This window comes from Echinops telfairi, unplaced genomic scaffold (assembly GCF_000313985.2).
Source record: "Echinops telfairi isolate 266 unplaced genomic scaffold, ASM31398v2 ScPeMD7_1;HRSCAF=3_0, whole genome shotgun sequence".
Taxonomy (NCBI): Eukaryota; Metazoa; Chordata; class Mammalia; order Afrosoricida; family Tenrecidae; genus Echinops; species Echinops telfairi.
In genome coordinates, this window is record NW_022103896.1 from 40,394,476 (window position 1) to 40,422,216 (window position 27,741).

At 40.0% G+C, this 27,741-nt stretch overlaps 1 protein-coding gene and 1 non-coding gene across 3 annotated transcripts in view; both read left to right on the top strand.

Moving 5' to 3' along the window:
- STK3 (serine/threonine kinase 3) overlaps positions 1-27,741 on the top strand; it is a 290,300-nt gene that overhangs the window by 218,108 nt on the left and 44,451 nt on the right. For both annotated transcript variants that reach the window (XM_045286470.1, XM_045286473.1), the window contains one exon: positions 2,417-2,592. In XM_045286470.1, the coding sequence (XP_045142405.1) occupies positions 2,417-2,592 (176 nt within the window). The remainder of the gene's footprint in view (positions 1-2,416; positions 2,593-27,741) is intronic.
- On the top strand, positions 15,784-15,947 carry LOC115869038. Its single transcript, XR_004045954.1, has one exon. It is a non-coding gene; the product is annotated as a U1 spliceosomal RNA (small nuclear RNA).

Genomic DNA, 27,741 nt, shown 5'->3' on the forward strand with positions numbered 1-27,741 from the left:
TCTTCCACAGAACGGCTATTGAGTTTGAACCGCTGACCTTGCAGACAGCAGCCCAGAGCTTACCCACATCACCACTGGCTTCTTTATTAGAGTACTAAGGTTTTGGTAAAGATTCTAACCTGAAAGTTCCCATACTGTTTTGCTGAGGAAAAAGCAAAGAAGTGAGGCCAGTGCTAGTTGAAAGATCAGTAATATGAGTCTTGGAGGTCTGCCCTGGTGTGGGAAGAGGAGGACTTGGGGGGTTGGGGGGTGCGGTCAGGGTTAGGCAACTTGGGAACGACGCTCTCATCTGTGGGTTAATCACTGCCCTTAAATCAGCCCCAATCCTTTGAGACTGCCTGGATGCTAGGGTAGAAGTGTACTCCAGCGCATCTTCCACGCCTCATTTTGAAGAAGTAGATCACCTAAAAGAATGCTGTTTGGAAATGTGCTTCCTTAAAGCAAAAGTTTTATATGTTTGCCAAGCACAGTTGATAATGGTGGTCTTTTTGGGTTTCCTATTTTCTAAAAGTTAGCTCCCAATCACAAATAGATATGGAATCTGATACAAAATTACTTTTCCCTTGTAAAAAGATTTAGTATATCTTGGTTTTCTAAATAAATAAATTATATATGTGTATATCTTTATCTCTACTTACATTAAACTAATCCAGTTTCTAACCAAATAGAAGTTCACCCAGAGGTACTTTAGAAAAGAGGAAGGCAGGCAGGCAACTGGCCTGCTGATCTACTTCTACTGAAGGCTGCAGTCCTTGATCTTCATCAGCAAGTGCTTCCAGTCCTGATCACCTGTAGCAAGCAACATTGTTTCATCTGCATACCACAGGTTATTTACAGTCCTTCCTCCAATCTTAATGCTGAGTTCTTCTGCATATAGTCCAGCGTCTTGGATTATCTGCTCAGCATACAGGTTGAATAAGTATGATGAAAGGATAAGACCCTGGCACACACCTTTCCTGATTTTAAACCAGTAGTATTCCCTTGTTCTATGTACACAACTGGCTCGTGGTCCATGTGTAGGTGCTGCTATTAGGCTCTGTGTTGTCAGGTCCTACTCATAGCACCCTGTGTACTCGTGCAACAGGACGAAGCACTGCCTTGCCTTGCACCTTCCTGACAGCTAGTGCAGTCCGTGGTGTGCTCTCTGGGTTGCTTCCTGTGATAGGTATGCCTACCTCTACCTAGAGGAATTTGAGGAGGCTTCTCATAGAAGGTAATATTTGATCTGAATCTGAAGGAGATTTTGTATGGTGAAATAGTAAAATTGTGAAACATCACAATACTGTTAAGGATCTGAAAGTAGATCTATAAAATCAAGTATCTGTTGAAGATTGGCAAAAGCTGAAAATGAAATTATAAGCAGAGACTCACAGGCTGATATAGATGTTTTTCTTCTTATAAAAAATGAGCCTTTGGAAGGTTCTAAGCAGAAGAATGATGCAACCTGAGTTGTATTTAGGAAGGTAACTATCGACAGTGTGTAAACTAGACTTAGAATGGGGGGATACAACATGATGGCTGGGATTGTGGTCGGCAACACACATTCAAAGTGGCATGGACAGTGTCATCCTTGAGTCCAGCAGTGGTGTTTTCTGCTCACCTGGTCAAGAGATTTGGTTGCTATGCAATACATACACAGCCCTGCTTTTCTGAAAGGGAAATTAGTTTCCATCAGGGCTTCAACCTGTAATATCTCCTGTCCTAGTTAGAGGTCCAGTTCATCTCTATTTTTAAAAAATGCACATCTACTCCAGGGTTGCTTTGACTGAAACTGGCCGAGCCTGCTGGAAGCCCTGGCTGGGAGACACTGGTGTAATCCTGATCGATGGTGCCATGAGATTGGGGAGGAAGTGAAATCAGGTAGAAAGTCCAGGAGGAAGCGAAGAGATGGAAGAGGAAGCTAGAGAAACCCTTCGAATCCCTTACTGCCGTTGACAGTGTACAGTGGCAGTAATTCTGCAGCCTTATGTAAGCAGGCATCAGAGAATTTGTGGAAAAATGGAATTAAAAAATAATGGAACTTTCCCACAAACTTTTTGAAGCCCCCACATATGTAAAAAGAAAACAACAAAGCAGCTTGAGTTTTAAGTTTACTTTCTTTGACCAACTTCAAATGCATTGGAAGTTATTTTTAATAAAATTATGATATTTTGCCAAAATATGGAAATGTTTTTAGGGTAAGAATATTCTCATTCTTTGCCTGTTGTTAGTTGAAGTTTTGTGTGACCTAGATGATTTTTTTTGTTGTTGTTTTTCACGTTTACCGTTTGAGCCTTTGTCATCACTTAACGGACTATGTTGACACTGACTGTCACCAGTTCAAATGTAGTATATGGCTCAAAGAAATCATGCTTCAATAACGTCATCCACCAAATATAAGAGCTTATTCCCTTCTGATGCTGTTTGTTTTTATAAGGAAATGCAACTTCGCCACAAGTACAAAGACCATCTTTCATGGACTACTTTGATAAACAGGACTTCAAGAACAAGAGTCACGAAAACTGTAGTCAGAAGATGCACGAACCCTTCCCTGTATCCAAAAACGTTTTTCCTGATAACTGGAAGGTTCCTCAGGATGGTGACTATGACTTTGTAAGTACAATTTAATTCTCAATTTATGCTTTATTCTTTATTTTTCCTCACTTTGAGAAGCATACAAGAGGGCACCCAATAAGAGCTGGATTTTTTTTTTCAAAGCTACATAGTCAAATTTTTTACAAAACAACTTTATCACCTTCAAAGTAATCACCATACATTTCTCAAATCTGCGATTCCATTCTTGGAAACATTTTTCAAACTCATCTGTTTGGGTGGCTGACAGCACCTCCCTTGTTTTTTTTCTTCGCTTTTCCTACATTGTCAAATTGCTGTTCTTCCATGCCCTTCTTCATTCTTGAAAACAAAAAGAAGTCACACGGAGTGAGGTCAGGTGAGTAAGAAGTGTGGGGCAAAAACTGGCGCGTTGAGATGGCTGCCTAAGCAGGGGCAATGTCATGGTGGTAAAATCAGTCCCCTGTCTGCCACAAATCAGGGCTTTTTGTCTCACAATGTTACGTAATCTTTTAGGACCTCTAAATAGAGAGCTTGATTAACAGTCTGATCTGGTGGAACAAACTCCAAATGCACTACGAGTTGACATTTTTGTCCATTCGGGAAGCTGACAGGTGCCCAGAATGGACATCAATTGTCATGTCACCTTTCTTTTTTGAAACAAGAACACCACTCATACACTTGAGTTTTTCCCATAGCAGTGTCCCTGTAAGCTGTGTTCAACATGACAACGGTTTCTGCGGCATTTTTTGCGAGCAGGAAACACAATTTCATGGTTGCATGCTGTTCTCTTAAATTGGCCATCACAAAAAATGAGGTTCCTGTGAAACTGCTTTTACGAAAAAATTCACTGTGACCTGAGAGAACCTTCCCAGGCGACACCACTGGATGCACTAACTCAGAGTGAGTTGCTTGATGCTTGCCTAGTGGGAAAAATGCATACTATGAAAGCTCTGTCCAGTGGAATTTTTTTTCCAGGTTTATTTGGGTACCTCCTTGTAGTTTCTGCATGTGTGTGTGTGTATAAAATTGCAGACTACATATTTATTACATACCTACATATGTGCGTAAAGAAGGAGAAAATTAAAAGTTTCTTATAAAAAAGTACTTTCAGAGAAATGTAAATAATTGCTCTTAAGGGGAAATAAATTGCAGCCCACCTTTGGAGAAACAGGTGTCAATAGAACTGAAATGATAATCTTTTTTCCCTAAGGTGTTTTTAATAATGCAAGTATGAAATAATTCTTTCTGATAGTCAGTAAGCTCAATTGCTAAAATAAATGGTGAGAAGGAATGCACATATGACAGAGACTTGAGGAAATTCGCTTTGACTTTGAAAATGAACTGAACTAAATTCTACTTGAGTAAATGTTAAATCTACTTGGTGTGTCAGAAGTAATAGTGTCCTTCCTTCTAGTTAGCATATGTGCTTCAGTAAAAATTGTGATCAATAGCCAAGTTTGTTCCATTTCCTTTTATTCTTTCCTGTTCTTTATTATAATGTATTTCTTTTAAAGAATGTGTGGACTATAAATGAACTATTCTGTAGCAGTGACTCTCAGAAGTTAATAGAATAAATTTTGAAAATGAATTTTTTAATTGATTATAAAATTCTATAAATTATGGCTTTAGCCTGTTTTTAATAATAATACGTGACCTTTGGATATTATCCTTTAATATTTTTCCACATAAAATACCTGCAGCAAGATCCTCATTTGTTTACAAATATATTTATTCATCAAGTATATAAAATTTTGGACCACATATTGGTTTACAATGTCTAAATAATTTTAAACCATTTTGCTTAGACAATATGCCTCTAAGTGATTTTGGATTATAAATATTTTCAATTTTACATGCTTTTCTCTTAAGTGCTGAGATATTCTGAATTTAAAATACTAAGATAATTAAGTTTCAAAATATATCCTTAGTATTCTGAGATAGTTTCTAGTAAATATTAGCAATGTAATAAACAGGCCAGGCTGAAAACATTGATTGTACCTGCTTATTACTTTTTTTCCATTTGGAAGTTAGAAATTAGAAAATAAAATCTGTATCTATAGAACTAGTAAGAATTCTATTTAAGCCACTTACTATAAACCATTGTTAAATAATTTAGATTGCTGACATTCTGGCTTTAAATAATCCATGAACATGATAAATAATGTAGAGTATTTATTATCAAATAACTCTGTCTTCTCTCTGTTGGAATAAATCTCAATAGCCTTTAGGAAACAGTCTGAAATTAGCAACAAAGTAATGAATAACTTATAACTGTTAAGAAATAGTAAGTAAAATGATTGAATTCTGTTCTAGTTATCCCTTGCCACACCCCAGAATTTAGTGGCTTAAAAGAACAGTTTCATTTGCTCACAGTTTTTGTGGCACAGCAATTTGGGGGTCAGTTCATGAGGGTGGTTCTTTCGCTGATTGACCAGGGACTGAATGGCCTGTATAAAATGGCCTCATTCCTGCATCTTGATGTTGTAGTGGCTGTAAGCAGGGTCACATAACCTTATCAGGCAAGCTAGGACTTTTTAATGTACTGATAGCAGCCTTCCAAAGGGTAAGAACAGAAGTTGCTTCCAAGACCTCCTCTTGCGATCCAGTCTGCCACATCTGCCATATTGTTCTATTAGTGAAGTCACAGTCTGCTCCAGATTCAAAGGACTGTGAAAGAGGACTTCACCTCACAACGAGAAGGAGCAGCAGAGTCCACTGTGAATGCTCCCGTGCAGTGGTGGAAGGAATTATTGTGATACTCATCAATACTAAGCCCATATAGAACTGAGTAGACCTATCCTTTTTGGCTTCTAAGACTTTCACTTTGTGTGAGAGCAGACAAACTCATTTTTCTCCTGTGGAGGGAGGGACTGGTGGTTAGCAGCTTTTAGTGGGTAGCCGACTACATTACCAGGGCAAAAGCCTAGAGGTAGGCAAGCACAAGGTATATCTTTGGCTCTTAGTGAAGTAGAGGCCTTCAAGGATGGCAGTTCCAAATCTATAGTGGTTCATTTGGAACAGTTAAAAACAAAAACAACCCAACACACTGTCATCGAGTTGATTTTGATTCAGAGTGACCCTACAGGACTGGGTAAAACTGCCTGTATGGGTTCTGAGCCTGTAACTCGGTACAAGAGTAGAAAACCATGTCTTTCTCTTGAGGAGCAGCTGGTGGTTTTGAACTGCGGACCTTGTGGTTAGCAGCTCGCGGCGCAGCCCCTCTGCCACCAGGGCTCCATTGTGTTGAACACTAGGGGAGATAAAAATAGGAAGGTATGTCTGGCTCAGGTGGTGAAAGCCTTGAATGCAAGATTGCAAAACTTGAACTTTTATTTCATAGACAGTGGAAATTTGAGTGTTTCTGTTGGAGAAAGCCATGATGGGAAACGTTTTACTGATGTTAACCTTGATAGTCTACTGTATTGATTGACTGAAGAACCTAGAGCTGGGAAAGTCAGTTAACTGTTACGGGCTTAAATGAATAAAGTTATCAAAATGGAAAAAAAATGAGGAACACACCAGAAATAGATGTAGAGACCTCTAGAAAATGCTAGACAACCAGAGTAGCCGATTTACTGAAAAGAGCTATTTTGGGGTAAGGTAAGGAACTAAATGATAGAAGTGAAAGAAGGAAAAAAAATCAAGGAAGATATCCTCAAAGTTAAAAAGGACCTCAAGGGCTGATATGACTTGATGCAATTTTTGAAGCTTTTTAAAAAAACTTAAACAGAGCATCCAGCCTTCAGAAGGGAGAGGGGTGGGATGGAGCAGTGGCCAGAACAGTGCCTCCTTCGCCAGCATTTCCACACCTGTCAGCTGGAACTGCTTGACTTGCTCATCATTTTGAGAAAGTGGGAAATGTTTGTAATAGCCCGGAGGGGAATGTAAGTGGGACCGAATAAGCGAGGAATGAGGCAGTGCTAAGAGTAACAGATGTGCGTGTGGAAGTCGGACTTTCAATAAGGAAGACTGAGAAAGATCAATGCAGCTGAAGCATGGTGCTGGCGAAGAATAGTGAAAAGTACCAGGGACTGCCAAAGGGACAAACATATCTGTCTCGGAAGAAGTATAGCCAGAAATCTCAGAGACAAGGATGGGGAGACATCATGTCATGACATGCTTAGGACATGTGATCAGGAGAGACCAATCTCTGGTAAAAGACATTGAGGTTGGTAGAGAGCCAGCGAAAAAGAGGAAGACCCCCACCCCCAAGGTGGATTGTCACAGTGGCTGCAACAATGGGCTCAAACATAAGAACAATTGTGAGGATGGTGCCGACGGGGTACTGTTTTGTTCTGTATTGTACATGGTGTTGCTGTGAATCAGAACTGATTCAAAGGCAGCTAACAACAACACGAATAGTGTGATAAGATGAGGGAAAATGTCTGAGAGAGACAGAGTCTGGAAGAAATAGCATAGAACATATTCAGAAAGGTGAATGGTTTGGTGCAGGGGTCACATAAGACCATTGGAAAACACATATTTCCGATGGTTGGGGGTCACCACAACATGAGGAACTACATTAAAGGGTCACGGCATTAAGAAGCGTGAAAGCCACTGGTTTAGTGGAATACTTAGCTTAGAAAATAAGGAAATGGAGTAGAAACAGGCAGGTTTCTAAGTGAGACACCAGCTGATAATGATAAAGGGAAATCTGTCTGGGTCCATCGTCTATTAGATGTAGAATGTTCAAAACAATGGGGTCCCTAGTGTGTTTACCTTCCTCTTTATGCTGTATCTCAGACTACCTTTCAAAAGAGAACTGGAGTTTTGTGTGACTTCTCTGTCTGTTTAAAGTAAGTTGCCGAAAAGAAAACCCGGGATTTGTTTTGACCTTCCTTCCAGGACATAGAAGGCTGAGCCTTCTGCCTTGAGGAAAACAATTTTCATGAAAGAAAACACTTCATTGTCTTTTGTAGGATTCAAAGCAGATTCTTAAAGAACAGAACGTGTTCTGAAAGGCACCTGCGAAACAGATGCGCAGAGTAGGAAGCATTCTTTATCTTAGGGGCGAGATGTAATAAAATGTCTGTGTTTTCCTTTTAAATCTGCAGTGTTTGCCTTTTGGATTTTCTGTGAACTCTGGTTTCATGCTATGCCCCTAGATGTAGCGAGCTGAGAAGAGACTCTTAATTTATGACCCCATCACTTTTGGAATTGTATAAAGATAGTGGAGATAAAATATATTTGGACTAATTGAAGCAATTATTTTAACTGTACTTTATAAAAGTTCTGTTTTGGGGTGCCTATGCAGATATGTAAAATAAAATGTAAGAGGCAAATTTGTTTTTGATAGCACCATCTAATGTTTCAGTTTTTGTTAGAATTATTTCCAAACAACCTTAGCCTCCAGATTGTTTAGTTTTAAATAGAGAGTGTGCAGATCATGTTTTGCAGAAATTACAGGATCAGTTTAAATAGATATATTTTGAGTAATGTAAAGATGTTGGAATAAGAACAAAAAATTTTACAAGACATCTGTTAACCCACTATATTGGTTCCAAATTTTAAAAAGGAAGAAGAAAAGACATTGGATTGGCAATAATTAACTTGTATAAAAAGTATTAGGTAATTAGGGCTCGAACTGAATTATACGTTAGCATTTCTTGATTCCTGTGTTTCTTAAATATTTATTCAACTTGTGTTCTTCCAGGGCACTACTAGGGGTGGGGGTGGTGGTGGTGGTGGTGGTGGTGGTGGGTGTAAATCAATGATTGTGGCCAAGATGGTGGGTGGGGGTGGTAGTGGAAGTCACCTTCTCCTCTGAGAATCAAATTGCCTGGGACTTTCTAAAGTTTTCTGAAGCCCTACCTCTGATTCCTGGGTTAGCAAAGTCTGTATGATTGGCAAAGTGGTTACGATTTGGGCTGTTAACCTCAAGGTGAGCAGTTCAAAACTACCAGCCGATCCTTAGGAGAAAGGCAGGGCTTTCTACTCCAGTGAAGAATTACAATCTGGGAAACCCACAAGGGCAACTCTACCCTGTTGTACAGGTACACTAGGAGTTAGCATTGACTTGATGGTAGCAAGAGAGAGATGGTTGTAGGTAAAAGCTCCCTGCTGCAAATGCAAAGAACAAACCCTAAACCTAGGGAATGTACCCGCCGGTGGAGCCACTTGAGTACTTTAGGACTCGTCCCTTATTCTGGAGACACGTTTCTTTCTCTGGATGTTTTCATGCTCTGAGAACAAGCCAGCAGATAGGAGGGGGCGGGTTGGGGCATAATAAGGAACTTGGAGAGTGCGATGGGCTGCGAGTGCCCACAAAAGCACAGCCACGATGCCAGCCCCGTTAGTGAGTCCTCAGCCGCCCTGGCCACAGCTGGAGAAAGCCTTAAGGTGAAACACCCCAGTCTTCCCCAGGTCAGCAGTGGGCTATGACCTGCCTTCACTCTTGAAATATGGATGATGTTCTTGCTTTTGAAAGAGATGTTGGCTAACCGTTTCCCTGGTGGTGTACTCCTCGGAGTCAAAGAACTTCTTGTTCTCTCCAGTCCCATGGACTGAGAAAACACATCAGCTGAGTGAAGTATGTAAGCATTTTGTCATCGATTAGCTTTGCATTAATTAAATGATTATGCTCAAGTATTTCCAGATGTTTGCAAGAGCATTCGCAAAGTATGGAAAGATAACTCCCTATTTCAGATGGACTTCTTCTGAGGGAAGGAGGAAGGGGTAAGCAGAGAGACCCCGAGCGCCCCAGGGGAAGCCCTGGGCACAAGTGTCTGATCACAGGTGTACATGTGGCAGGGCCTGAGTGCCTGTGGCACATTGTGCTTGCACTACTCCCTTCCTCCCTCCCTCCCTCCCTCCATGGAGAGCCAACAGGAAATTAAAATTAATGAGAAGCCTGCACTTTGAAATACTTGCAGAATTCTTGACTATTTCGGTCCCTTGCCAGCTCACGAAATCTGTGCTGGCAATTGCATCCAACAGATGGTGTGGCGTGTGCATAGTTGTGTCACGTGACTGTCTAGGTCCATGTGAAATCTGTATAAGATTTTGTCCGTCAGTCTGCCGAGGCATTAGAGCGGGTCCTAACCTTTGTCTTGAAAGGTGAGTGGCCTATGTTACATACAGGTAGAATAAATTCCAATTGCTAATTAGTCACCGAGAAACCAAACTCGATTTAACCAATTCTATTAGTAGCTGAAGACACCCCACACTGTGGTGGCTCTGGACCGGCTCTGCGGGCTTGTTCACCCAACCCCACCACCCCTTTAGTCATTTTATCAGTTTGACCACCTCAGGTGTAAAATGAATTTCTTTTTTTTTACACGTACTGTTTTAAGACTTAAGTAACGTCTCAAATTTTTACTTGGTGATTATATCTAGGTAAGAGGTATTGAGTTAATTATGCTAATTTAGATAACTAATAGCTGAAGTCAAAACTCAGGTTCCATCATTTCCTTTGCCAATTCAAATGCAAAGCGTGTGCTTAGAGGACAGAAAGGGCAGATGCTGCTGTAATGTGAGTTCTTGTCCACCGGGCTGGAATTTATTAAGGTGTTTAAAGCACGTGGCAAAAAGAAAAATGGCCTTACACAGAGTTCTAAAAAGCACCACCTATCCTCATGGTAATTTGTTTTTAAAATGGCATTCATTTAGAAGATTGTGTTGAAAACTGGCTGCTTTCCATTTTGAAACAATGGTACTTTACTCCAAGCATATGTTATGGCTCCTGCTGATGTCTGAAGAAGTTATTTTGACTACATGGGCGTTTCTGTTCATAATCTCAATTCTGGGCACATCAGAGACTGCTGGAGGGATTATATCAAGAGATGCTGAAAACCCTAGTGGGGTTTAGGATCTCATGAGTGGCCAGTGTGATTTATCACCTTTCAATTTCATTCTGATGTCCCCCACAGTGTTTACTTCTTAAATGGATACATGATTATATTTCAAAAAGTTGTTAAGATTGGTGGAGGTGACTACTGATGCAGCTATCAGGTTGTCTTTTGATAATGAAAGCGTTTTTTACTTGAACCGTCACAAGTGAAATTTTTTTGTTGCTATTGGTAGAAAAAAATCCAAAAGTCATTTAGTGATTATATTCTTTGATGAAAAGATATTTACTGCTTGCAGCTCATTGGAATGCCAATGATGAGTACAGTGGTTCCGGAAATTGCCGTACTGTTAGGCTTAAGCATTTAGTCATTCCTGCCTTGACTGAAAACCGAGACTTCACCTTTAGCATAGCCATCCGCTGGGATTATAGGAAGGAGGTGCAAAAAAGTTCCCTTTGATTTGCAGAAACCCAGGAATTGCTGCTACTCTGCCTGAAAACTAGTTCTATCTTTTCTTTCCTTTTCTCTGGGAATTATAGGTCCTGTCTCCCCCAACAAGGTTCTTTAAGTGACCGAGTTAAGGAAATGATTACATTATGATCCAACGCTGGCAGCCCTCCTTGGACACGAGGGCTTTCTGGATAGGCCAGAAAGTCACCTTTTTTGTTCCATGTTTAAAGGGGTTTTTCAGAACCTAGCAGGCCTCTGAGCTCAGAGGTATTTTTTTTTAATCATTATATTGGGGGCACATACAACTTTTTTCAAAATCCATGCATCCATCCATTGTGTCAAGCACATTTGTACATATGTTGGCACCATTCATTTTCAAAGCATTTTCTTTCTACTTGAGCCCTTGGTACCAGCTCCTCTCAGAGGTATTTTATAGCAGTTGCCCTCATCACGAAGAATTCCATTCTTCTCCATAATCATTTAAGCTGTTGTTGTCTTGATGTCACAGTTACACGCTCAGGCTCCTGTCTGCTTGACTTCCCTTACCACAGTTTGCCTGACTTGGGAGAGGAAGCTGCTTCCAGTTTTGAAACATAAGCATCTGAAGTTGTTTGTCTAACAAACTAGTTTTATAAGCACAGAATGGCATGTTCTGCTTCATCCTTTATGCATAGTTTTTACTGTTGTGTTTTTCTCCTATTGTTTTACTTTGGCAGTCTTTCTCCCCTAGAGTGGCTGGTGGGTTTGAACTGCTGACCTTGTGGTCAGCAGTCTGCCAGGATTCCTAAAACAAATTAGTAGCTAAAATAGTAGCTAATATATATTGAGGCCTTACTATGTGTTTGGCACTGTTCAAAGCATTTTTATGACCATGATCCTTTGGGGAGGGTACACCTGAGGAAACTGAGGGACAGAAAGATTAAAATTCATTGGTCAAAGTGGCATAACTTACAGGTGGTGGTGGTGATATTAATTGCCGTTGAGTCGACTCCATGCTTATCGATCCCACGTGTGCAGAATGGAACCTGCTCCACAGGGCTTTCAAGGCTGAGTAAGGTCTTTTGGAAGCAGAGAACCACGCCTGCCTTCTGAGGCATACGTGTGCCGATTCAAACCACCACCTTTTGGCCTCATAGTTCACCTTTTATACCATCCAGACTCCAATGTACAGGTCTTCAAACAAACAAACAAGCTCTCTGCCTTCGAGTTGATTTCAGCCCACAGCAACCCTACAGGACAGAGTAGCACTCCCCGCTGTGGGTTTCCCAGGATGTAAGCCTTTAAGGGAGGAGACAGTCTCTTGTTTCTCCCTCCAAACAGCTGGTGGGTTTGAACTACTAACAATTAGGTTAGCAGCCCAGTGTGTAACTCACTCCATCATCAGGTAATAGAACCTGGTAATAGGGCCAACATTTGCACCCAAGAAATTTGACTTTAGAGTTATCTCTGTATTATTTCATAATTATACTACTATGTAGCATGAGTGTAGGTCTGTATGTTTCTCTCACCTCCCACCCTTTCGAGGGACTTGAGTCAGGTCTTCTCAGAACATCTTCAGCAAGCTCCATTCTACTCCAGTGCCATACCAGGGCAGAATTTGCAGGTTTTCCATTGACAATCAGTCCAGCTGGGAAGTGAAATGACAGACTCTCCCAGCTTGACTTGGATGGGGAAGGCCCATGACAAACACTGCACCCCCCGTGCTCTTGACTCTCCCCGGTCCTCATGCATCTCCTGCTGTAGACTAGTGATGGTTTGGGAATGGTGAGACCCACTCATTCTGCAATGTCCTAAGAAGCTGGGGATTGCAGGCTGGCCGTGTTTGTTCTTGGTGGCTGCTTTAATTGATGGGCTGCTTATACCTCATCAATACTTTTATTCCAAGTCTTAGTCTTCAGTTTAGGAGCAACTCAACAACTCCCTCTCACTATTCTTTTATAAGAATATATATTATTGACCTAATACTATATTTGAGAACATTTCCTCTTTCTGTCTCTTCTAAAATATATTTTAGGTTCATTTATCATTTAGCCAGTAAACGTGTGTGTGCCTTTGTTATGTCGCAAGCACAGTCCAGAGGCCATTTAAGCAAGTTGCTGCTGGATGTGCCCAGAGACCATGGGAGGAGAGACATATGTGAACACTGAATTATCTCACTCATAGAAAAATCATTCAGCCTCACTGGTCTAAAAAAAAAAATCAGATTTGACAGGCATAAGAACAACAACATGAATGTAAAAATGTGCATAGATGCATTTAAAATTAATTGAAGCTATGCTTCAGTGAATAGCAATGTCTACTCAGTTGCCAGTCAGAATTCATGCCATCTAAGATTACCGCATTTCTGGTGGCCCTGGGTACATCAGACCATGCATGAACAGCCGCAAGGACCAGAAGGAAAATTCTTAGAAATCATTTACTAAAAACTTTAGTTTTAAGTTTTTTTTTAAGAGAAGACTTTAAATAAGGTAGTAAGAGCATGTCTATTTTTACCACTTTAGTTGTAAAGGCATTTTTACCTTAACGTTAATGAAATGTTTTATTAATTAGATACTGCCAATTGGTTCATGTCATCTAGAATTATATCTTGAGATTTCTTCAACAATTACACTTGGACCCCCAAAGAATACTTTATTTGTCTGCCTATTTATAGAAGTTGAGTTGGAAAGTTCAATTGTGAAAATATATAGGATTCATGCTGAGGAGAATCAACCATCATTCTCTGCATTTGTGGTTTTGTCCTCTGGAAGTTTAAAAAGCAAGCTCATCTCCATCTTAAACGCTAAAGGCAACTTTAAAATGTGGCGTGTGGGTTTCCTCGTCCCAGTGTCTGTGTCTTAACTTAGAGACTGTGAACCACTTGCTGTTACGAGTACTTTGGTTCAAGTCTCTAAGTGAAATGAGTCTTCCTCTACTTTATCTTTATTTTAGTTACTTTTATTTTCTAATGTAGGGAAGATCTGTTGTATATTAGTATTTTAAACAAGCATCAAAAAATAAAAACCAGGCCTTTCGTCGGGGGAAACACGTTAAAAATACTTGGGCTTTTTTATTCAGCTAGCTAGGTTGATAATGTATTTTGAGGGAAGTGGATGATGTTTCCATGGGTTTCCCCTAATCATTTTTGGAAGGTCTTATTTAATTCATGATAAATTCTAAAAAGGAGTGGTAACGCTATGAAAGAATGCATGCAAGAAGTGTACCATTGAACACATGGACTCAATTACAGACCAATGTGTGTAATAGTTGATGTGGCTCCTTGCATTTGGGTAGCACCAATGAGCTTTCCTTTAAGAGAAAATGTTCTTAAATACACGTGAATATGTTCCCTTCTTTTATATCTAGAATAGGAAGAAGAAAAAAACCCCAAACTAACCTATTTTATACACCTTTGATAAATAAAAATAGCCATGTGTACAAAACATGCAATAGTTACTGCCTATTTTGAAAATTCAGTAATTTACTTATCCTTACATTATTATTATAATTACTTATTATATGTAATTTTGAGAGATAATTTAATATTAAATTCTACAGATTATAAAGTGATTCAAGTTCAGCAAGTATGAGAGAGCACTAGATTTCATTCATGAATGTAATCAGAACTGCTTTTTGTTTTATATGAGGGAGCTTCAAAAGTTTTTGGAAAAATGGAATTAAAAGATAAGTGGAATTTTTGTCATGTACCCAGTGAAGCCTCCTAGTATTTCCCAAAGATCAGAAAATGTCACGAAGATTAATATGGAGCTTATTCTTTGTATGTTTCCATTGTTTGTGCTAGAATAACATGTCAACAGTTAACCCCCCTTTTCGTTTTCCATCCTTTCTGCCACACAGTCAATCAGCAAAAGTATCAGTCGAGGGAGCCACTTGCAAAGGTGCTTGTGTGATGGCGTGCTCCTCGGCTCTTCCTCAGCATGCAGGGTGGCCCCTCTGATGCACTGTAGCTGCAGAAGAGAGCCTGACAGTTGGCTTTCTTGCTGTCCAGGCAAATCAGATGCAAAATGGATGCAAGCACTTCTCTCACCCCCAACTGTCAGCTTCTCTCTCTAAAATTTACAAATAGAATTAATTATAAGATGAATTATACATTTAATATATTTACCTCCAGTATTTGCAGTTTTCTTGTTTTTTCACATGTGATTTCTGGCTATTTAAAAAAAAAAGAATTGAAATAGCTTTTATACCTTAATAAGCTTAAAAGGATAATGTAATTGAGAACAGCTTTATACAAGTCTTATAACTAGTTAGACTTCATTTACAGTGGGAAAAAAAAGAGTAATCTACTGATGTTACAGCGACTAAAAGGAATTATCTGTGGGAGGGGTTGGGAAGTGTCATCGAGATGGTTGGTCTGGTAAAAATTTTGTAATCATTTGTAAAACTGATTAAGAAATTGGAAGGGGAAAAATAGCATACATAGCCATCTTCTGACATCGGCAAAGCTACTAGACCCTCAGTCCATCGCTGTCGAGCTGCTCCTGAGTCAGGGTGACCCCACGGGACAGGGTAGAATGGCCTGTGCAGAAGCAGTCTGCCTCATCTCTGGAGCAGCTGAGGGTGAGTTCAGACTGCTTGCCATCCAGCGCTCCTTAGAGGAAAACAGGGCTTGGATGTTTGTGGTGTGTCTCTGGATTAGGTATGAAATTGAGCTTGATTGTTACATAATACTTAACAGCAGCATAAGAACATGGCACCTAATGTCCCTATTGATTTTCATATAGAAATGTTTTCTGTATTAGCCTAATGAGGATTTAGATTTTTTTCATGTCTATTTTTCCAACTGATTTATATTAATGTGTAACTAATATTGACAGGACTTCCCTTTGATATCTAGTACTTTTGTGTTTATCTTTAATTTAACCTCAAAATTCTAATATTGAACCCAATAAAATGTCATGTAAGTGAAAGACAAAATTTCAAAGTAGACAATTTGTTTTTATTAAATAAGAAGTGATTTGAATAAATGTTAGTGAACATTAGATGTTATATTATACTTACCTGACAGGGGAGATACCATGATCAGGAAGGTGGTAATCCCAGAGCGAGGCTTATCCATTGCATTCCGGATGTGCTGACCCCTGCGATTTCCCCAAATGTGGGAAACTCGACTGCATAATTTGTGGTAGTGGGGGACTGCGTTTGTGCTCTCCCCTAAAAAAAAAAAAAAGAGAGATGTTATATTTCAAATTAAACCTCATCAAGTATTAGGAAAATATTCTATTATTAATTTCCAAATGATTTTTGTTACTGTAGTAGCATTAGAAAACTTACTAAGATCTTGCTGTTTATTTATTTTGATACTGCTGTGTAACCCTATCCAGCTATATTTTGTCCATGCGAAGGAGAGGAACGGGGATGAGGTCTCTCTGCGTCCTCTCCCAGGCGCTGCGGCTGTCTCTCAGTTAGGGCATGGACAAGCTCGGAGAGGTTTTTGGTTTTGCTTTGTTTTCAGGAGTCTGAACTAGATGACAAGAAATAAAGTAGTTACTGATAGGACCGAGTTTTTAATAGCTGCTTAGAAAAAAATCAATTTCCCAAAGCATTTGTTGTTTACACATTTTATTTTATTATTTTTATTTTTGGGGTGTTTTTTTTTTTACACATTTTATAAGGAATATAAGAAGCATTTTTAACTTGACTTTTCCTCATTCTTTTGCATTTAAAAGACACAAGGCCATTTGGTAAAACTTCAAAAGGGAGGGAGAGCTTTTTTGAATATATGTAAAATAATTTTGCTCACTTTAATTTCTAATTGTGGTAATAATTCTTGCTCCTAGTTACTGAGAACTTTTGTTTTAAATTCATTCCCTTTACTTCCCCCACCCAAATGATGGTTTATTTTCAATTAATTGAAAATAATCAGCCACACTCATCGTAGTTTTTAATATATCTTTATCCAGATAAGGACCCAGGTGGATAGTGGGTTATGTGTAAGGCTGCTGCTTGTACAGCCCCCAGCCTCTCAGAGGGAGAGAAATGAGACATTCTCCTTCCACAGATATATTGTGTCCGAAACCCCCAGGAACAGTTCTACTAGGTCCTAGAGGGTCACTGTGAGACAGAATTGACTCAAAGGCAATGGGTTTGTGCTTACTATTTAAAGTGTACAATTCAGTGGTCTCTAATATATTCAGAGTATAGCCATCACCATAATCTGTTTTAGAACATATTCATAATCTTTAGAAGTCCTGTACCCATACATAGTCACTCCCCATGACAACATTCTACATCCTGTCTGTCTTCCTGGATTTGCCTGTCCGGGACATTTCCTATAAATTTATATGCTACAAGCCAAAACAATTTTTTTTTCTATTTCCTTACTACACAGGTGATTACAATAGCAGAATATCTAGAACATCTTTTTTACTTAGGAGTGTGTCAAGGTAAGCACGCTGACAATAATGTAAGGTGTTTCAGTATAGATAGAACTTGAAAGCCTGAGTGTTTTTTTAAATGCATGACTCAGGACTTTATAATCCTGGATCGTGGAATCTATGGACAGCCTTGCTCTCATGCAGAGTGCATCGGAAGTGGATTACTGCAGATGCAGTCAGGTTAAAAATGTTGCACCTTATCATTTGATCTCCCTTATGATCCATTTTAAATGTGTTCTAGTTTTTCAGGTTTTCGGCTTGTTTTTTGATTGAGATTTTTATCCATTTTACTTGGTTATTATTGCTTAGTTTTTAAATGTTTTCCTGTGTATGAAATCCAAGAGAGGTAAGCCAATAGAGACAGTAAGTGGATGCATGGTTCTTTGGGGGTATGGCAGGGGAGGTTTTGGGGGAATGGGAAGCTAATAATGATGAGTACAAGATTGAAGAAAATGTTTTTATAAAAACAACAACAACCCAACTTGTGATACCTACCCAGCTATACCTTAGGAGCCTAGTTCATCCTGGGGGTAGAAGTCTTCCCACGGCTGTTTGTGTTAGGTCTGCTAGTGGGTAGTGGCGTCCTTCCCCCGTCCTGCACAGAACCACCCCCCGTCTCTTTGTAGCTTCCGGCCCAGTGTTTGCACAGCGTGGGCTTCCCTGGACAGCCTCATTTCATAGGTTTCATTCCACAGTCAGACCACAGGTGGTGATCTTTTTCTGAAGCAAAAAACATGGCGATGACAATATGTAAGTTTGACTCCACTCATTGTGGCTCTAATGAACATTCCTTCATAGATTATAAAGCAAATAAATTTTGATTCCCTGAGAATATTTACAGAACTTATTATAGGTAGCCTTTTAGTGAGGTTTCTTATTGTATGTGTCCAATGTTTTGGGTTCTTGTAAACAATAACCTGTGGGTATAAGGTGGTTGATAGACTTACTCGTTTTCTTGGCATGTGATAGTAGAACAGTGACCATGTGGGATCATGTTCTTCATCAGAGATGATATATGCGGCGGTATTTAAATGTGATCTACCAATGGTCTGTAATAAGAAGGGGTTTCAAACAGTTCGTGGATACACTGTTATCTTTCAATTCCACTTTTTGAAGTCCTCTAATACTTTCAAATGTTTCAAAATAGAAAATGTTCATGTACTTACATAGAATTAAAGCAGATAAATAAATACAGTAAAATCTTAATAATTGTTAAAACAGAATATATGACTATAATCATTATATCCATTTGATTTTTCTGTGGGTAGTTGCCATTTTTTAATAATAAAGAAGGGACATATATGTATACACACTCTCTCTGTAATATGTTCTTTTTGAGGCAAGATATGTAACATTTAAAAATAATTGACCCAAAAGGCTTCCCCACACCCCTAAAAACCTCCAAATTTATTGCTGTCAAGTCCATTCTGGCTCATAGTGACCTTACACGACAGAGTAGAACTACCCTTGAGGATTTTTTGAGACTCTAGTTCTTCATGGGAGGAGAGAGCCTCATCTTTTTCCAACAGAGCAGCTGGTGGTTTCAAACTGCTGATCATCCAGTTAGCAGACGAACATGAAAGGCACTACACCACCAGGGCTCCTTGACTCACAACTTAGCATGCATTCATTATATTTTTCTTTTATTTGTTTTTACCTTTAACTTTTTAAGGCATATTTTTATATTTAAATTTTATATATCAAACATATGTACATTTCAAGTATAATTACACACTTACCCAAATACCCACCAACCTGGTTCCAAGTCCCACTGTTAGCAAGTCGGTGTTTGCGCATAACAATGCTGTAGGGCAGAGTCGAACTGCTCCTGAGGGTTTCTGAGGCAGTAAATACTTATGGGAAGAGAGAGAGAGTCTCATTTTTCTCTTACAGAGCAGCTGATGGGATTGAACCACCAACCTTGAGGTTTCCCATAGTACCACAAATCTCTTATTCAAGTTGCTGTTAAGTGCCAGCAAGTTGGTTCCAATTCATAACAACTCTATCTGTATACAACAGAATAAAATACTACCTGGCCCAGTGCCAAACTCTGAAATTGCTATTTGAGCCCATTATTGCTTGGTATTTGAATTTTTATCTTGGTAGCACTAATACAAGGATATGGGATTTTTGTGTTTATTTCTAAGCAGTGAATAACTTCTAAATATTCTTACATTGCTAACATATGTAGCTACATTGGGTGGGCAGGTGTGGGGAGTGAACTTTCATCTTTGTTCAGACATTGAACAGCCTCACAATGACTTTTTGTGCAACTTGATATGTTGACTCTAAAATTTATATTGACCCTACAGACTCAAGAATACCCTCCTGCTGGTGTAGTGGTTACGCATTGGGCTGCGATTTGCATGGTCGGCTGTTAGAAACCGCCTTTCTCCAGCAAAAAGACTGGGCTTTCTACTCTCGTAAATAGTTAGTCTTGAAAGCCCACAGGGGGCACTATGAGTCAGCATTGACTTGATGAGTTTTGGTGTGTTTTATTTATTTATTTTTTGGCACTGTTCAAGAGACGGCTTATATACCAGTAAAATGTTCTGCCCTAATAGAGAGGATAGTCAGTAGATCCTAATACATAAGTAAATTGTACAATATGAAGAAGGCGTTAGCAAAAAGGCTGAGGAGGCGATAGGGGCAATGTTAGAGGACTGGGGCTGGCAGTATTAAATAACAGTGATTGGCAAAGGCCTCATTGAGAAGGTGACATTTGAGGAAAAACCTCACACTACTGCCCCCTGCTCAGACAAAAAAATGACCTAGCACCTCCATGGTACTTAAACACTGTACAATCGCCTAAAATCCAGGGTAAAGTATAGGGATCTGCTTTTGCAGTCCCCCTCCATCCTTCCAGTGCCCTCCAGGGGGCAGTCTCATCTACTTTGGGAACACTGATATGGCCAGGATCACAAAGATACTCTTTTGTTTTCTTCCAAGAATTTTATACTTTTAGTCCATGCAGTTAAGTCTTTGGCCTGTTCTAAGTTAATTTTTATGTTGTCCAACTTAATTCTTTTGTATATGGATATCAAGTTGCCTTAGCTCCATTTGTTGAAAAGACTATTATTTTTCCCTTGAATTATCTTGGCACCCTTGCTGAAAATCAATTGCCCACAAATGTGATAGTTTCATTTGGAGTCTCAGCTTTAGTGCATTCATCTGTTTGCCTATTCTTAAATGTGTCACAATTGTCTTGATTGTGATCCTTTTCATGATCCCCTTAATGGGTCCTTATAGCTCTAGTATATATATGCATATGTCCAGGTTTGTTATCTTTTTTCTAAAATTATTTTGTCCATTGCTCTTGAATTCCCATGTGAATTTTAGGACTGGTTTATCAATTTTTTGTGAAAAGATCAACTGAAATTTTGATAGTGATTGCAATAAACTAAGAGATTTTGTAGATAATTTAGGGAAGTAATTCATCCTGATAGTGGTATGCCTCCAATCCATGTGCATGGGATGTCCTTTTGTTTCTTTGTGTTTCTTTTAATTTCTTTCAACAATTTTCCGTAATTATCAATTTTACAAGTGTTTTATCATTTTATTTTTTAAAATAATACTTTATTATGGTTTTAGTGAAAATTTACACAGCAGATTAGGTTCCCACTCAATTTCTACACAAATCGTTCAATGTACATTGGTTGCAGTCTTCACAATTAATGGACATTCTTATTATGATTTGTGTTCCAGTTCTAGTAATCTAACTTCCCTGCCCCTGCCCCTGCCCCTAGCCTCGGCTTGTTGACAAGATGGTCTCACAGAGGTGATTTTTTTTAAGGAGCACGGTGCTCACTGATGATATTCTTTTTGTGTGAGGCAGTCTCTCTCTCTCTCTCTCTCTGTCTCCTTCTCTTTTCATCTAAAATGTGAGTTTGGGAATAATTTTGGCTTAGGATTTAAAGAGTACCAGAGGGCAGTATTCTCAGGGAGTCCTCTACCAATCCAGTCTTTAAAAAAAAAAAAAAAGGAGGTCCTGGTCCACATTTCTCTCCTGTTCCATCAGGGTTCTTCTCTTGGGGCCCTGATCTGAATGATTCGTTTTTCTGGTCTCAGGGTAGAGGAGGTCTTGGCTTATGTAGACAGTCCGGTGAACTAGTTTCTTCTCTTCTGAGTCTTAGGGCTATTTATTTTCTTTAGAGGAGTAGAGACCAGTTGTATTTTAGATAGCTGCTTGCAAGCTTTGCAGACCCAGAAGCTACTCACCAAGCTAGGATGCAGATCATAGTCCTGATGAAGTGTATGATGCCATTTGACTGAGTTGCCCCCCAGACTATGGTCCTAAGCTTTTAAACCCAGAAAACCAATCCCTCAATGTGTTTGGTTCTATCTAAGGAGTATCTATAACTGTGCCCCCAGTGTGTTTGTTTTATTATATACATTAATATGTATGCAAGCACTGGAATTGAAAGATAATAGAATTTTTCCAGGAACTCTCTAAAAAGTTCTCTTATACATATACATTCTCCAATATATACATACAGATATACTCAAATATACATACCTATACACATGCATGCATACATACCCATACCCTTGTGTTTTGGTTGTTGCAAATATATATACTGTGTAGCAATTAAATATGCTGTGCCAATTAACAAAAGGACCTTTTTTCTTGTGTACATCTTAGTGACATCGTTTACCTTTGTCAAACACTACACTTTATCCACATTCAATATTATATTTCTCGTCTCCCAAAATACCTAGCATCTACTATCTAGAGATTTATTTCCCTCTTCCCCTGGTCTTTGTAGATACCTTGGTTTTGCACAAATAATGTGTGTTATACATGTGTGTTTTGTTTTGCCGGTGTGTAACGCCCCCTCCCTGTACTATTTCTGTGAGTACCGATATTGTATGTTATGTGTGCAGGCACATTATTCATGTGGGCACATTGTGAAGAAATCCGACACCTGTTCTTGTCTTTTTATAGAACTTTAATCATGTAATATTTGCCCTTTTGTGATTGACTTATTTCCCTCAGCTTAATGTTCTCCAGATTCATCCATGTTATAAGATGTTGCAAGGAGTGATCATTCGCTGTGTCTGTGTAGTATTACACTGCATGCATGGACCACAGATTGCTTATCCATTCTGCTCTGATGGGCAGTCAGGCGGTTTTCGTAAGGCTAAAGGGACCGTGGGTGTAGTATGTTAGTCTTTCGGATGCTAGTGCAAGTGCAATCGTTTTGCTTAAGCTCATATTCACTTTTCTCCTTGCTATTTGGAGAAATACAATTAATTTTTGTATATTGATCCTGTACACTACAACCTGCTGAACTCACGCATTAGTTCTCACAGGATTTCAGTGGTTTCCTTAGGATTTTCTATAGATATGGTCTTATCATCTACAAACAGATGGCTTAACAGCACTGTATTTAAATACATTGGTTCAGCAAACTTGTATTGGCCATCCATGCCAGGCACTGTGCTCCATGTTGGGAATACCAAGATCAAAGGCATAACCCCTGCTCCCGTGAGCTTCACAGTGTAGTCAGGGGACAGATCATTAACCCAGCCGTAGCAATTCTGCTTCATGAACACTGTGCTTGAGAGACCCACAGAAGGACACAGTAGCACAGAGCAGAAGGGCTACCATGACACATTAGGAGCTGAGGGAAAGCTCCACAGACAAGTGGATGCAGGTTCTGGACCATTTTATAAATAAGTAGCCATGGTTATGATAACTTGTCATCTCAAGGCCAAAATGACCTTGGGTGTTTAAAAATTATTGTGTACTATGAGTTTTGTCTTTAGGATTTCTTAGGCCTATCAAAATGTAAGCAAATGTGCATAATAGTGAGGCAACACATTGAGTTTTTAAAGTATATACAGATGTTTGATTATGTAGCAAATCTGTTGCTATAAAAGCGTATGATCACATTTGGAAAATTGCTGTTGCATGTCTTGGCAGTTTGTTAAGAACTGAAAACTTTTAAAACTAACTGGTGTTTTGATAGATTAAGTTCAAGGCCACCTTTTGTTTAAATGATGTTTTGTTTTCTGTAATTAGACCATGCTAGGTGAATTAAGTATGTAATTAAAAACAGAAGGTTTGGCTAATTCCGAGTAAATGAGAACAAAATACAAGGTCATTATCCATCTCTAGTAAGACTCCAGATGAACAGTGCACATGGAACTATTTATAATACATTTTGCATGGTCAGAGCTCCTCTAGGATGCTGTCCATGCCTTTTAAATGAAAATACTCACAGACCTTCAGGGGAGTGTACCTGTAATATACAGGTGTGACCCCGCTTACTAAGCAGCATCCAAATGGAAAAGGATGGAGATTAGGATGGAGATCTGATCTTCTGTCTCCAGTGAAAAAGGGCAAAATATACTCCACCTTCTCCGTCACTCAGCTCCCAAGTGAACGTTTACGCTGCTCATCGGGACACTGGGCTCCTGGGTAGAACGTGGATGATTTCAGTGAGAGCAAAGAAGACTCTCTTGTTTTCACTCCTCGCCCCTGGAGATGGGCAAATAAAACAGCCCCAGCCTAGTCTAGTTCCTCGGTCCTTCCTGGGGCTGCGGTCGGATGGATCTTTCTCCCGGAAAGCCTGGAAAGAGTTTTATTTGGATTGATTTTTTTCTCCTTTTTATGAAATAGAAATGTGATATATTTAGAAAGAACATAAAAATGTTCAATTGGATGTTTAGAGAAAACTCTGAATTGGTTTATACTCAGAGTGCAAAGTTGTAATTTATGTTGGAAGTCACCTCCCAGCTTCGCCTCCCAGCTCTCCCCTCAGTAGTCATCTGTGGTCCTGATTCCTGGGTCTCCGGCAGATCCTCACCATCTGCCCGCCTCATGCCTGGGGTTCCGGGGCCTATTTAAGCTTGCTTTCCTCAGAAAGAAGATAAGCCAGGCCTCCCAATAAATAACCCGAGATAACAACTAGAAAGCTATCCCCCAGTGTTGATTGCAGCCCTTTCCACAAACAGCCCACAGATCAGAACAACTGAAATGCCCCCCAGCAGATGACTGGCTAGACAGAACATGGGGTTCACATGCCCAGGGCCCCTGTTGCACGTCACGACCTGGATGCACCTAGAAAATGCCGCACTGTGTGAAATCAACTCAGTCGCAAAAGGACCAATACTGTGTGACCTCGCCCATATGAAAGGGGACATCAAGCGTCTTAATGGTGGGGTGGGAGCAGGAAGGGGAGGTGTCCTTGCTGGGCACTGAGGGCATGGTAATGGCGGTGGGGTAATTTGGAAAAGGACAGCCGTAGAGGTGGCACAGCATGAAGAACACATTGAATGTCATCGAATGGTCCATGTGGAAATCGTAAGATTGGTGAGAGTTTTGCTGCGGATAGTTTCACCACAACAATACAGAAATGAAATGCATTCCCGTAGATGCATGTCAAACTCTCAGTACATGCTTCTGGAAGTCCTGTTTGCACTCCGTTCTCCTGTAGTGTAGAGAGCATGGCTGTCATGCTGAGCACTTTGCCTCAGCACCGGGAGAAACAGTCCCCAAGGTTGCCTTCAGGCTCACCATAGACACTCGTCCCGATAACACTTGCTCAGTGAAATACTTGCTGACGAAATACCATCTTGAGTTTAAATGAGAGGGAAATGAAAAGGGCCGAACACTTGATCAAAGTGTGCTGTGTGAGAGACGCTGTGCTGGGCAGTGGGGAAGCAAAAAGAGTAAGAACTCTTCTGCCCCTCTTTAACCTCTGTGATTTCAAATTCAATAAGAAACCTACCTTTCTTCGCATGTGCTGCTAGAGAACTTTTTTTTTAAGTTAGGGGGCAATTTGATAACTAACTACTAATCAGGGATACACCATCTACATTAGGTTCTTAATCTTAAGCCAGTTAAAAAGTTAAATTGGCAATGTACAAGGAATACTTGAGTCCACCTGGAAGAAACAGGGAATGTTGTCATTTGTGTTATCTTATTAATGTTCCCTATTGTACCTCTCTGGGATCTAAGATCCATTGCAATGGCTTCACAGAACCTGCAGACAAAACTCATGATTAAAGGGTTATTAAGCAAGTTCCCAGGTTGTAACGCCAGTGAGAAATGCTCAGGTACAGAGTTCTTCCAGGTCTGCTAATAAATGCCCAGTGGGGCATACCACTCCATGAGAAGAATAACCTGAACACTTCCAGCTCAGTGAGTCAGCAGACAATCGAGCCCTGAATTAAGTGCCCAGAGGCACTCCATTCCAGTAGCCCTCAGCCCAAAGGCACCCGGCTCCATTTTTGTGGGTCAGCAAATCCAACTTGCCCAATTAAAGACTCAGAGACGCCCACTCTGCAAGCCAGCCTCTTGCACAAAAGCACTCAGCTTTACTTGCTCCATGGGCTGGGGAGTCCAGCACTCTGGTCCTGGTTCTGCTGCTTCTCCTCTGATGTGACAGCAGTCTTCTGGATCCAGGAGATCCACTGTGCAGGGATCGCAGGTCCACAGGACATGCTCCATGCCTGGCTCTTGCTGGTCATGAGATCCCTCCTTCTGCTTCTCTGAGGGCTCATTTTATATACAGCAGGATGGCATTCCTGGGACTTCTGTTCACAATTACTCAGGTGAATCCTGTAGTATCTTCCCACCTTCTTACCATACCCTTGTGGGGAAAGGTCTTTGGTGGGAGTTAGAGGCTTTAGCTAGAAGAGCCAAGTTAAATAATTCACTACCCTTGCATTGTTTGGTAAGTTAGCATTTAAATAGAAGCCTAACCCTGAGTAAGAATGTGCCTAATGGACACAGACAAGTAGGGGTCTGGATCCTGTCCAGAGCACGTCCAGAAGCGTGGGGCACTGAATTCTTGTTCCCTCTTGCTGGTGTGTGAAATGGCACTGCGGAGCGTGGCACCGAAGCTGGTACATTCATTCATTATGAAGAAGTCGAAAGGTTTGTTTGTAGATAGATACTAGAGCAGTGATTCTCAACCTTCCTAATGCCTCAACCCTTTAATTCAGTTCCTCGTGTTGTGGTGACCCCCCGAACCATAAAATTATTTTTGTTGCTACTTCATCACTGTCATTTTGCTACTGTTATGAATCAGGCGACCCCTGTGAAAGGGTCGTTGGACCCCCAAAGGGGTCGCGACCCACAGGTTGAGAACCACTGTACTAGAGAGTCACTGCAAAAATTAGGAATTGTACAATACTGCTTGACCTGATGGAACTATGGAATGATATATGTTTTAACTCCCAATTAATAAATCAAGACAAAACAGATTCCTCTAACCTGGATTGCAGCGCATGAAGGCTGCTATAAAAACCCAGGGGTACTAAGGAGACTGTGGCAATAGGCCATCATCTGCCTGAGAGAGGAATGAAGGCAGTTTTCTCAAAACCATTTCTTCTTCGTTGTTTAATCATTATTATTTAAAACATACTTCTCCTTGATTTGGGGGACCTTTTCCCCAGTTATACTACTTTCAGGGTTGCCATTCGGTAAGCTTTGGACTCTAACTCAATGTCCGCCTCTCCTTGGGAGGAGGACGAGACTGCCTGCTCCTGTAAAGATGCACCACTCGAGGAGCCCTGGATTGGGTCACTGCATTGGAATTAACTCAGTGGCAGTGAGTTTGGGTGTTATTTTCCGCTTTAGATTAATTTATGGCTCCACTACGTTCTCTTGCTCACTCCAGCTTCACAGACCGGAATATACTTCTGAAAATCTCTTACCTGCCACAACGACATCGTTTTCTGAAGCTGTTCAGGTGCTGCCTGGCCAGAAAGAGCCTTAAGGAGTCCATCAGAAATTGCAGTTTAATTCTGTTTTGAAGTGGAGGTTACATTACTCTTTTGCTTGATGCTTTTTTTACTTCTGTAATTATTCTCTGCCACTCCCGTACCGTCTTCCAAATTTTAATATTAGACAATTTATAGAGACGTTCCTTTGCATTATTTAATAATTATGATTGTGTTTCAGCTGAGATCTTGTAGTGCAGTAGGTCAGATATTGGACTGCTAAGTGTTCAAGGTCGGTGGTTCACCCTCAGTTGCTCCCCAGGAGAAAGATAAAGCTGTCTACGTGCATAAAGATTTTCTGTTCTTGGAAACCCTACGGGGCAGTTCAGTCTCCCTGTGGGGCCACTGTGAGTCAGCATCCTGACAGTGCATTTGGGTTTGTTTTTGTTTTGTTGCGTTTCTTTAGAAATTATGTATCGTGTTCTTTAGAGAAGTTATACGAAAATTACGAAAAAACCAAACAAAAACCAAACAAATGAATAGTGTAGTGACTTGACCAAAGCCATGACTTAGTCCGTTAGAATGTAGTCTTTTTGTCTTAGCCAATAATTTACATTCCTCCTTTTACTAGCAGTTCTGTTTTAGAAGATTTTATTTCTGGCATGCATTTGAACGCTACCTTTTTTGTTATGTTAGAGCATGTTAAGTGGAGGTCAGTGAAGCCTTAATTTTGCTCGTGTATTAAAAATAGCTTTTGTCTAAAAGATGAGTAATAGCTAAAAGCTCAAGCAACATCTATATTAGGATTTCTCCTCATAGTTTTTAATTACTTTAGTATCTGTGTAGGAAAGAAACCGTTATATTGTCATTTTTTGTCTTTCTGTACAACACCATCCTCC